General features: G+C 37.7%; 2 protein-coding genes across 2 annotated transcripts in view; one reads left to right on the forward strand and one right to left on the reverse strand.

Annotated features, from left to right (window-relative positions):
- ppm1nb (protein phosphatase, Mg2+/Mn2+ dependent, 1Nb (putative)) overlaps positions 1-6,622 on the reverse strand; it is a 9,721-nt gene extending 3,099 nt beyond the window's left edge. Inside the window, exons 1-2 of the mRNA XM_016477213.1 lie at positions 5,904-6,622; positions 4,233-4,804 (exon numbers count right to left, since the gene is read on the reverse strand). Coding sequence (XP_016332699.1) covers positions 4,233-4,804; positions 5,904-6,315 — 984 coding nt within the window. The 5' untranslated portion in view covers positions 6,316-6,622. The remainder of the gene's footprint in view (positions 1-4,232; positions 4,805-5,903) is intronic.
- Positions 6,623-8,304: 1,682 nt separating this feature from the next.
- On the forward strand, positions 8,305-12,515 carry LOC107681128 (reticulon-2). Its single transcript, XM_016477293.1, has 7 exons — positions 8,305-8,361; positions 9,541-9,748; positions 10,195-10,333; positions 10,797-10,866; positions 11,045-11,091; positions 11,309-11,367; positions 12,376-12,515. Exons 1-7 carry the CDS (start codon positions 8,349-8,351, stop codon positions 12,470-12,472), a joined length of 633 nt encoding a protein of 210 aa, XP_016332779.1. The 5' UTR covers positions 8,305-8,348; the 3' UTR covers positions 12,473-12,515.
- Positions 12,516-12,528: the final 13 nt, after the last annotated feature.

Genomic DNA, 12,528 nt, shown 5'->3' on the forward strand with positions numbered 1-12,528 from the left:
TTCATGGTTATATATATATATATATATATATATATATATATATATATATAGTATTTCAGTCTGGCGAGTAAACAAAAAAATATACTAGCCAATGGCAATTCAATTGCCAAGGTGTCCGTTGAGGGTTGCACTAGCGTGATGCTAACTGCCAGTCTTGAGGCTTTTGTTCTAAGGACAACTACCTCATGTTGATGATTAAGTAGATTTGAATTCGCTAATGCAGACCTTATCCTTCATTTCTAAAGGATGTTGTTGGTTGTCTATCCCTACATGGCACAATGCTGTAATCTCCTCACACCAAGGCTAAAAGTAGTTTATCCTGTTGCAGCTTAGTGGCTGAATACAGCCTCACTTTGAGATGGTGGTCGAAAGTGCATTCCTGACAGAGCAGAGATCTGGCTTACTGCGGAGAGAAAGATGTTGACATTTTCAGGTCAGCACACCCTTTTCTGCAGCCTAAAGGCCATTCTGTATTTCTCTTACGTAGTGTAAAAGTCTGGCTGAAGTCAGCGTTGGATGCCATAGCCAAGATAGTCCATATTTAAGATTTCAATTCTAAAATACATTTTAAATAAATGGAAAATTAATTTTTTTAAATATATTTTTGTCAATATAAATACAGTATATTTGATTTCAGAAGAAGCATGTGACACTGAAGACTGGAATAATGGATGTGGAAAATTCAGCTTTGCATCACAGGAATAAATTACATTTTAAAATATAATCAAATAGAAAATAGTTATTTCAAATTGTAATAATATTTCACAAGATTACTGTTTTAACTGTATTTTTCATCAAATAAATGCAGCCTTGGTGAGCATAGGAGACTTCATTGAAAATATTTAAAAAATTGTGTTTCCAAATTTTTGATAAGTCCTATATACAGTCAAACCAAAATGTATTCAGACACCTTCAACATTTCTCACATTATCAGGGGCGATTCTAGGATTTTAATTTTAGGGGGTCTCAGCCCCCAATGAGGGTATAATATATATATATATATATATATATACATAGTGGTGTGAAAAAGTGTTGGCCCCCTTCCTGATTTCTTATTTTTTTGCATGTTTGTCACACTTTAATGTTTCAGATCATCAAACAAATGTAAATATTACACAAAGATAATGCAAGTAAATACAAAATGCAGTTTTTAAATGATGATTTCATTTATTAAGGGAAAAAAGCTGTCCAAACCTACCTGGCCCTATGTGAAAAAGTAATCATGATATATATATATATATAAAATAAAAAATGTTTTACTAGTAGGGGTGGTATGCTAAATTTATATACCAAAAAGTGCAGTATTCCACTGTATTGCATAGATAGGTATAACATATAACTGAATAAGCCAAATACAAGTCTTCATGATCTCACACACCCACACCCACACACACACACACACATCTGTTTACTGTACACACATAAAATTTTAAAGACGGGGAGGAGCCGCTTAAAGAAGGGGAGGTGCCGATCGAAGTCTGCTGCCGTTTTCATATGAATTTAAAGGGGACTGAGGTGATCACTAATTCGTGTACAGTTTATGGAGCTAATCGCAAAATGTATAGCCCCCCTAAAAATGGCCTAGCGACGCCCATGTTTGATAGAAAGGTATGTAATGGACAATGTTGGGTGTAATGCATTACTAAGTAACGCGTTACATTAAATTACCGGTACTTATCCACTGAAAAAGTAAAGTAAGGGATTACTGTTCATTTTTAGGTAATTTAATTACAGTTACTTCTAAAGTACGTGTTACATACTGTAAATAATTTCAGCAGTTCTAAAATCAATATTAAATTTGAAATCTAAATTTATCATCTAAAGGTAAAATTGAATGCAGCGTCTTTAATCCTCTGCCCGCCGGTGCGTTCACTTGCAGTATTTTCTGATAGAGAAAATAACCTAATATAGTTTACTCAGATGCAGATAAGACTAAAATCAATCGAATCTAAAAAGGGTCTACTTTGATATGTGTACACTGACAATAACAACAAAAGGTTTTGCTTTTGTAAAATAAAGAAAACAATCAGGGTGCACTTTCTGCCGTCTCTGTCTCCGTGAACTTCTATCTGAAATGCATCACAAAAATGAACCGAAACTCGGCGAATACTTGACACACACACAGCCATGAGAAATATGACTATAGAAAGCTTGAGGTGTCTACTTTTAAATGAACCAATTCAAATAGAAAACAAAATATTCTCTGATTATGTAATCCGTATAAAAAGCTAAAGCGAGGAACAGTCTTTCCCGTCTCTGAGCTCATTATCTGCAGTCACACCTGTGCGCGAACACCTAGATACAAAAATAGATTTAAATAATAATAATAATAATAAGATTCATCTACTTTTCATCGTTTTTGGAAGAAGACCTGCTATGAGGAATAAGCCGGAATTTACCTCAGAAAACAGCACGATCTGACGGTAGCAAAAAATGAAGGGGAAAAAAAAGTTAAAAAGAAGATGAAGGAGCACCATTGCCAAGAAATGCATCTAAATGAAAGAGGTTAAAAAGGATTATGAGAGTGACTCATTTAGCCTTTATTCAGCGGAGGATATAATTTCTGTAATTTATTATTTTTACATAAACTTGTATGGATTTTACTAGTTGGGCTTTTCATAAACATCTTGCCAAACTTAAATGTGTGCAAGGGAGTGCAATATATTGAAATATATGCATTCAGATTTAGGCTTTTTATTTTACTATAGCCTATAACGAAACGAGGATGTTTTTTTTTTACTATCATAATAAAAATATGATTTATAATATGATATAGATATATAAAGTAATGGGAATGTTTACACTGCACCATGATGAATGTTACATAAATATTTACTTCAGTGTTTACTGATCTACTATCAGATGTCGATGTTAATAATGTGTTAAGCAATAAGTATTTAGTTTACAAAATATCAGAATGCTGATTATGTACTGTATGGTAATACAAGCATATGTGCATGAGTGCATGTGTAAGGAGTAGGCAAAATTAGTATTAGTGACTGCCAAAACATGTACAGTATGTCAGTGTGTATGAAATATTGTAGGCTACTCATTGCTTTATAAAAAATGTAATGCTTACAGCTTGATACATGCAATGTTTAACTTTTCTTGAGTTTTTTTTATTATTCAGATATTTTGCAGAGTAATTCTATTTGTTAACCAAAGAAGGTTAAATTTTTTGTTAAAATGTTTAAGTACTACATTTGTTTTAAAACTAATACGCTAAACTATTCCACGTTTGACACAAATTGAAAGAATAAAGAGTTTAATTTTTATTGTCTCTGCTTTAAAGTTTATAGGGATTTTAACTCAAATTAACGATTTAAATAATTAAGTTACTTATTGAGTAACTAAATTACTTTTCAGACAGAGTAATTAGAAAAGTAATTTAAATACAATATTGATGATGTAATTAGTAATGAATTACTTTCTGAAAGTAACTTACCCAGCACTGGTAATGGATTACAATCAACCAAAAATTATTCAGCTGTTAAATTTAAGTACACAATTAGATAATACCAATTTAGGTCAACCAATTACCAAGCAATGCTTAATTTTGTTCAGTCTGTGGTGTAAAAAGGTCGCATTAGCAATTAAAGAAAAAAAAAACTTAAGCAAAACTTGGTCAGGTCAAAGTGTCTGAATAATTTTTGGTCCCAAATTTTTATCAATTTTACTAGTAGTCCACTGTATGAATAATTTTTTGGGTATAATATATCCTGACTTACATAAATGAACTATAGTGTCCTGCACCCACTAGTAAAAAAAAAGATCAAAAATGATATCTAGTGTCTGAATAATTTTTGGTTTGACTGTATATAGGCCAAAAATATGGTGCCATATAAGCAGCCAAAATGTATCAAAAATATTCTTTAAATCTTTTTAAATAAATAAAGCTTAAAGTGACATAACATAACTTGATTATAAAGATGGATAAAGATGGCGGCGCGTTCACACGCTGCGGCTTCTCTCTCTCCCGACAGAAAGGTGTTTTCGTGTTTTTTGTCTTAAAGCAGTGAAGCTGGCATTATCTTGTCTGTAAGTTGCTATCTAGCACCAATAGTGAATGGGGCTGTCACTAGTATTCTGGAACTCAATGACATTCAGAAATGTCCCAAAACTGCAATGAGAAAAGAGACTTGGAGGGGTTTAAGGAGAAATCGAACACGGATTTGGACCAAGCAATCGAAAACAGAGCGAAAACAGCCTAGAAATATTCTGTTCGTACTAACCTTATAGAGGCAAAGGTCGATGACCTGGGAGCAGACCTCTCTCAGGTCTGTGCAGACACGCAGTCGGCTGTGTATGAAGGCACAGAGCTCTTCATTAGTGACAGTGTCCCACACACCATCGCAGGCCAGAACCAGAAACTCATCTGCTGGCGAGCGCTCCACAGCAGACACTTCCGGCTCTGGCGATACCATCTGCTCCGTGACCGGCCGCCACTCAGCTGTCTTGTAACTGAAGTCCCCCAGTGCTCGGGAGACTGCCAGCGAGCCGTTCACGCGCTGCAAAGTCACCGATCCTCCAGCGTTCTCTATCCTCTCCCTCTCGCCGGGGCTGAAGGGCTTGTGGTCTTCCGTCGAGAAGGCCACCCGTCCCGCACGGCACAAGACTGCCCGAGAATCCCCGCAGTTCACAAAGTAGATGTGGTGTGGAGTGATAGCGGTGGCAACGACAGTCGTCCCTCCGCGTTCCCAACCCTCACGGCAGGCCATGGCATGAAGGTGCTTGTCCATGAGAAAGAAGCCCTCCTTGATGCCCTCAGTGACCCTTACTACATCCTCATCTGCTCGGATCTTTCCTGAGAGGGAATAGCTTGTGTCACTAAATAACCAACAAGGCCTTTTGGTGACTTCAAACAGATCACGTTTGCATGTTCGCAAATGACGAACCTAAAGGCTTCATTAGAGCAGATTGCAAGGATCAACCATTATGCGACTTCTAATTGCTTTAGGAACGTGTTGTACACCACAATTAACTTGTCAGATCACGGCTTAATTGGGTAATAATATTACTGTGGCTTTGGATGTACAGTAGGTCTACAAATGAATCCAATCTGATGAGATCCTCTTGGATCTATTCTAAAGAGATCAATATGATTTCCCACGTGATCTAATTTCACGTGATCTAGTTTCTCATCAAAAGCCACTCAGTTATTAGGTTTGCTGTGCTCTCAAATGACTATTGATGTACAAATATGAGCAGTGTTGGGGAGTAACTAGTTACATGTAGCAGAATTATGCAATTTAATTACAAAATAAATGCAACTGTAATCTTTGTAATCAATAAGATTTGATTGATTTCTTTCCCAAAATTGCATTGACACCAATGTTTCCAGAGTTTAGGGCACAGAACAGGACACGTGCTTATTTGATAACTGTTTAATTTCTTATTTGGTTTTATGTGCTTTATTTTTTAAGATTAACTGTTTTTTTTTTCCAAAGCATTGTTAGATGCCAGTGTTTCCTGTCATAGCTATGCAAAGATTTTATTTCAAAAACAGTTTCAATAGCTATTTCAAACATAGCTATTAAACTATATCTTGTTAACCTTAGAACGATCTCAAAGTAAAAAGGTGCTAAAGTCTGATTTTGTGGCGGTTGCGCTTTAAAGTTAAATTATTATAATCTTAATTAAAGTGATGAAGGATTTTGAGAAGTCTGACTGTAATCAGTGTTGAGTACTACTGTAAGGAACTGCCTGCTTTAAATGTTTGAAAATGATGAATAGTTTTGTAAACATTCGTTAGAAAAGTAATCAAATGTAATCACTTTTTATTGAGTACTAGAGTAACTAGTAATCTGTAACCTATTAAATTTCCAAAGTAACCTTTCTAACACTGAGTATAAGCCAAAAAGATGCCAGAGGTCCTGCTGTTTGTAGGACAGCTTGCTGCTCACCTGTGCCCAGGATGTGGTCCAGCAGGTTTCGGGAGCAGTGTTGGGCCACCGCGCTCCCTGCGTGTCCATCATACACAGCGAAGAACCCCCAGTGGGCCAGTTCCCCTCCTAGCTGAGGGAAGCAGTTGTGGAAATCTTCCATGTGGGCCCTCCAACCCTGCATGCTGGCCAGGGCATAGGTAAGTCCCCAGGAGGCACAGCCCTCTTGCATGTGCTTGTCCAGAACCGGTCGGTCCAAGTAGGGGCTAGTGATGACCCCTTCCTCCTCTCCTCCCTCTTCGCCTCCAGACAGCTCCCCTGCGCCTCCCCCTCGTCCCCCTTTAAAAAAGGAGGTGACCCTTTTCTCGGTCTCCTTCACCAGCTGCCTTACAAAAGCAGGCATTTCCACATTTCCTTTCCTGGATGTCCTCATGATGTCTTTTATCTTCACTTAAAAAAAAAAAACTAATCCGTTCACGGCCTCCACCCTGTGCTGTAGCTTGCTGGCTTTGGTTCGGCTGAGCCTTGCTGCTCAGGGCCTTCACAGCATTATCTCCCGAGAGGCTGATTCTGCACCTTGAAGCATCCTCAAGTGATCTGATGTAGAACGGTTGATTTTCCCTTCTGTCACTCTACCCATTGCTAGACATCTCACTGAGATCTAATCTTTCTGTACTCATAGTGGCTCTTTCCAATTTGATCCACTTTTATTGCCTTCCTCCTCTATATGTCAGTAATATTCCCTCTCTCTACGCTTTCTCTCTGTCTGAGCTCGTTATTTTCCTGTCATAGCTCTGACTGGCTGAGCTATTTCTGTGCACCAATCATCTCGCAGTGTCCTCCCTCTTGTTGTACACACCAACATGCAATCCTTTCGCAGAGTGTCTCTCTCTCTTTCACATGTTCAATGCGTCTCTCGCTCTCTCTCTCTCCCTCCCTCCCTCGGTTTCTCCTCTTGAACTCCCTCTGTTAATCATCTCTGCTGAACATTTGATAATTTTGGATTACCTAACATGTACAGATTAATGTGCATAACAGATTTTCACAGCAGCCCAGTAAGAGAGAAAGGCTGAGAGAGAAGGCACAAAGTACACTCTGCTTAAAAATGTTATGTGAAGGAGATTCAGTGATTCATATTAAAGAACATGGTTCGCCTTGAGCAGAATTCATGAATGGCATATTCAAATATGAACTTGGGAGACTCTAACAAAGGTTGATTCAGACAGATTAGTGGATTATGTAAATCAAAAAAGCATTCATAAACATGATTACATAACAGGCTATTTTTGTCTTTTTAACTCTTTTTGTGGTTCCATGGAATGACGCAAACAAAAAATGGCTCATGAATTTGAGCAGAATTTGTTTGATGGCAGAATGATCATTAAATCAGATGCTTGTAGTACTGACTCATCTGCTGGGCCAAACAGCCTGAAAAAAAAAAAACACAAAATGAAGAAATAATAACAATAGTATTATTATCATGATTACAAAAAGAAAATAGTTAATTTCAATTAAAATGAAGTTTAGATTTTTAAAAACATTTAAATTTTTTCGAGTCTTTTCATCAATACTTTCATCATTTTATATAATTTTTGTATCATCTTATATTACTTATATCATCATAAATTATATAAGAATGATAATAAATGATGCATTATTAATTCTACTTACTATTATTGTTGTTATAAATTAAACAATATAATTATTTTATTTTTTAAATATTATACAAATTATACTGAATTTATCATTTATAGTATTATAGAACTGTACATATAATTGTACACACACACACACACACACACACGTATTCTTATCATTATGGGGACTTTCCATAGGCGTAATGGTTTTTATACTGTACAAACTATATTTTCTATCCCCTTACCCTAACCCTACACACCTACCCCTCACAGGAAAATGTCTGCATTTTTAGATTTTTAAAACACTTCATTCTATATGATTTATAAGCTTGATTCTTCATGGCAACCTAAAAAATGTCCCGACAAGGTCAAAATTTGCTGGTATTACTATACTTGTGGACACATTTGGTCCCCATAATGTAGTGAATACCAGTACACACACACACACACACACACACATATCTTCAGCTGGGTGTTAAAGGCCAGCACTTTTCACAGCATGTGAGAAGATAAAGCACAGCACTCTTTGAGGAACATCTGAGTAATTTGCTTGGATCTAAGGTTAGCCATCTCCCTCGAGATGAAGACTTGTCTACACACAGACACATGCTGACGTCTCAGGTTCCTTAAGCTCTGAACGGGCCATGAGGGAGGATAGCTGTGTGTGTGTTTATGTGTGTGTGTTCATAAAGATGGGGTGTCCAAGTGGTTGAGATATTATTAGGTCAAGCCAACCCCTTCCCGCTGACAACGCTAGGATGGCCAAAAAAAGCCCAGAGGGTTCGTGGAGCGCTGGGAGGAGAGGGGGTTTGGTGTGGAAGCAGCAGAAATGGCCAGCAAAGGTGAGAGTCTTCCACGAGCTCTCCTGGGCTATATTGTTTACATGTGTAATGTGCTGGTACGTGAATAGCAGGTTGGCAGAAACTGAGTGAGGTGGCGAGGGGGGAGGTTAGGAGATCAGATTGAAGTTGAGTGGTGTACTTTAGAGGTATAGTAATACTGCTGACTGGTCAGCACATCACTCAGGACTTCCCAATGGGAGCTTGGCAGGCCGATGGAAATCTGATGGATGGACTGCCTCCAGGATCCGACCGATGCATGACTCTAGGATTTTGAGGCAAAAAAGGAGGCATTGATGTCTGAACGAAGGAGGTTAAATCTTCGCTCAGTCTTATTTTGGCAGCGCTGGCAGACGTCTCCCCGGAGAGATTCAATCTGACTCGGCCATGTTAAGCTGCAATAAAGTGCTTTAGCAGGAGTGAAGGCCATGTGGTAGATTTTACGCAGAGAAGATTTCAGAGAGTTTGGATTGATCTGATAAAGGCTCGTTCAGCTTTGCACCAGTGTGCACCACAGCACAGATTTGCACCTGCGTTTGGAGGATAATCAGAATCAACAGCTGTTGGGGTCTATTGGCTCGTAACCCGAATGAAGCACGTTGGAATTCCAAGGAATTCCACTCTTCGTGACGTCATGAAGAGCCATGGTCGAAAAAACTTTCCGAAACTTATTCGAACCTGGAAGGAGTGTATTTGGCACTGAAATACTCCGTCATACGTTCAAATCATTTTTTTTTTAAACTTTGGCCATGTTTAGCATGAGAATCCAACTCTTTAACAGTGTAAATAACTCAGAATGCATGAAATAGCACCCCACCCCCCTTTAAAATTGTATATGCTATTAATTCTAAAGTGAATTAATTCAACTAAAGTTTGCAGATCAACTCAAAGATTTGATGAAAATCTGCATTTGTAATTTAGTCTGTTTTAAAATAGTCTGAAAAAGAGTCTGTTTTACCACAAAAAATTACCAGACACCCTGCGCAAACATGCATACTGTATGTGACCACCCAAATGCTTCACCACACATCCCCCGTGTCTCCCTTTAAGACCGACTTCAAAGCAGTGCTGCATGGTCATTGCATTTCTCCCTCAGTCTTTTTTTCTCTATCTTTCCAACTCTGCCTCTTTATATGTTTATTTCCTGACATTTCATGCATTAATTTTTCTTACCCTCTTTAGTGTTGGATCTGTTATACTGGCGAGATGTGGGGACCACCGGGCTGGTGTTTACAGGTTTGGTTGTGGGTTTGGCTTGTTTGTTCCAGCTCAGTGCCATCACGATCCTGTCCAACCTCGGTTTAGGCATTATGGCCTTCACTCTCCCTGTATGCTTGCTCTACAAAGCCATGACGCTTGTCCGCCTCAGTGATGGATCTCATCCTTTTCAGTGAGTATGCTGTAAAACAAATACGTTTTTACACAGATTTAACCCTAAATGTGTAACTAATTCTGCTGTTTACAGTTGATGGAGTAGTAGCAGAAGTCTTGTCAGTGTTTGCGTCGATTAGTTTTAAAATCACTTATTCATTCAACAACGAAACAAGTGCAATTGTGGTGTGCTATGAAAACAACAACAATTGTGTGATATTGCTTATAAAGTTACAGACCCCCAGTCTGCCCTATTTGCAAGCTGGTTTCAACGGATGAGTTCACTCATATATCAAGTTGATCATGGGTTAAAATATTAATTCTTGAGATGCATAACAGATGTGCAGATTTAAAACAAATAGTGAATGATTTGGCAGGAGCTCGACGGAGGGAAAAGCAACTCAAATAAGTCTGGATTAATACATGTAATCTTTCTCAGCTGGTCCCCTTTGCTTTATTAAAAAGGTCATATTTGGATGAGGACCGTACACTGACAGATGAGGACACAGTTCGCATAGCGGAACAAATCGTTCTGCTGATTGCTACGGCTGTCACCGAGTTGAAGAGGCTGTTCTTCATCGATAGCATCATGGACTCAGTGAAGGTCTCACACGCGTCTTAAATATCTCACCTCAGCTACACCGAGCAGTTTTCACGCTTTTACTGCAATTTATGGCCTACTTTCACCACATCAGGGGATACTACTCTCTTACGTAATTAGTCCTGATATGAACTATTACCATGTGCTTTCATTCCCAAAGGCAAAGGTTCTGTGAAAATAAGCACGTGTGAAAGTAAAGAAATTCAAAAAATTTACCTTTATTATTATAAGAACATAATGTTCCTGGTTCAGCAGGGTGCTAGCCATAGATTCAAATTCCCAGCAAACACAAATACCGATAAAAATACTGTACATAGGCTACCTTCAATGCACTGTTAATGTCTTTGGATAAAAGCATCTAATGTAACATCTAAATGTAAATATAATTTCAAAATCTAAATTAAAATGATTTAAAACCAAATATAATGCTTTTATCTGAATGATTGTATTTTATTTGTTTATGTAGTTTGTTGTGTTCCTGTATTTGTTGACCTATGTGGGGGTCCAAGACAATGGTCTTACGCTGTTGATGACCGGTAAGGATATCCTGTTTAAATTTGTAAAGATTCATCACAAATCACAGCTGACACTATTTTTGATAATGTCAGTAACTAAACAGAGTCAGAGTGATGTGGATCATACTTCATCAAGTATTACTGCTTTGTTGTGATGATACATGATATTAACGTACAGTAATTCATCACCTTTGAACAGGTGTGATATGTGCCTTCTCTCTGCCACTGTTGTACAGACTTCAACAGGTAAGTGTGTGCCTCATTTGGACTTTACACACAGGCCTATATTCAAAAAAAGAAAAAAAAAAGACAAATTGGGGCTATTTATGTATTGGTCAAAATGTGTTTAGAAATTTCTTTATTTTCCTAACCAGAAATGCACTTATTATCAGATCTCACTTATGCACATATAAACATAGGCTATTTCAGACTTAGCACTTATTTTTGTTTTCATTTTTAACAGAAAAGGATCGACAAGATTGCCAAAGCAATCAAAAAACTTGTAGAAAAAGGCACCGAACTGTAAGTCTTCATCATTCTGACATGAGCCATAATGAAAACGATTCAAAGTGAGGCAGGAAAAAATAATCAAGCTTACATCTTAAAGGAATAGCTCACCCAAAAATGAAAAATTGCTGAAAATGTACTCATTCTCAGGCCATCCGAGGTGTAGATTAATCTGTTTCCTCATCAGAAAAGATTTGGAAAAATTTAGCATTACATGACTTGCTCACCAATGGATCCTCTACAGTGAATGGGTGCCGTCAGAATGAGAGTCCAAACAGCTGATAAAAACATTACAATAATCCACACGACTCCAGTCCATCAATTAATGTCTTGTGAAACGAAAAGCTGCATGTTTGTAATAAACAAATCCAAGGTGTTTTAACCTTAAACTGTCATTTTTGGTCAAACTAATGTATAATCCATAAAAACGCTTGCTCCAGTGGAAAAAGTCCACCCCTGCTGGACATCAAAATCATATTTGTCTAGAACTGTTTTGGACTGTTTTCACTAGTAAACGGTGTTTGAACTGTGCATATTTCTCTCCTGATTAGGAAGAATTAGGAGAAAGCAATATTATAAATAGCAGACTCATATTTTAGCTGGAAGCAACAGTTTGAAGCGAAAAACATCATAATGATGGATTTGTTTATTACAATCACACAGCTATTCACTACACAAGATGCTAATTGGAAATGGACTGGAGTCGTATAGCTTACTTGGACTCTCATTATAGTGGCACCCATTCACTGCAGAAGATCTATTGGTGACGTAATGCAAAATTTCTCAAAATCTGTTCCAATGAAGAAACTAACTAATCTACATCTTGAATGGCCAGCATCAGTAAATTTTCAGCAATTTTTAGGTGAACTATTCCTTTAAAGTCTAGTAGAATCCAAATGTTTAATTTCTCCCTGCAAAGAAACAAATGATAATCAAACCACATTCGTTATGACTTCAATTAACTACAACAACCATGGTTTACTTTCTTGAATTTATCATATGTTCTCCACTTCTCTTTTCTAGAGTTGATCTTGTGATTTCACTGGCCAAACCTCCACCAGCCCCAGCCCCAGCACCTTCCCCTGCCCCCACAGCAAAACATAAACAGAAGACTAAATGAAGTGGAGAGAGAGAGAGAGAGAGAGAGAGAGAGAGAGAGAGAGAGGGGGGGGGGGA

Source organism: Sinocyclocheilus anshuiensis, unplaced genomic scaffold (assembly GCF_001515605.1).
Source record: "Sinocyclocheilus anshuiensis isolate Anshui unplaced genomic scaffold, SAMN03320099.WGS_v1.1 scaffold412, whole genome shotgun sequence".
In the NCBI taxonomy this organism is placed as follows: domain Eukaryota; kingdom Metazoa; phylum Chordata; class Actinopteri; order Cypriniformes; family Cyprinidae; genus Sinocyclocheilus; species Sinocyclocheilus anshuiensis.

Coding starts and splice junctions, on each gene's coding strand:
- LOC107681128 (XM_016477293.1), top strand. Junction 11,092..11,308: donor TGTTGTACAGACTTCAACAG/GTAAGTGTGTGC, acceptor CATTTTTAACAG/AAAAGGATCGACAAGATTGC. Junction 11,368..12,375: donor GTAGAAAAAGGCACCGAACT/GTAAGTCTTCAT, acceptor TCTCTTTTCTAG/AGTTGATCTTGTGATTTCAC.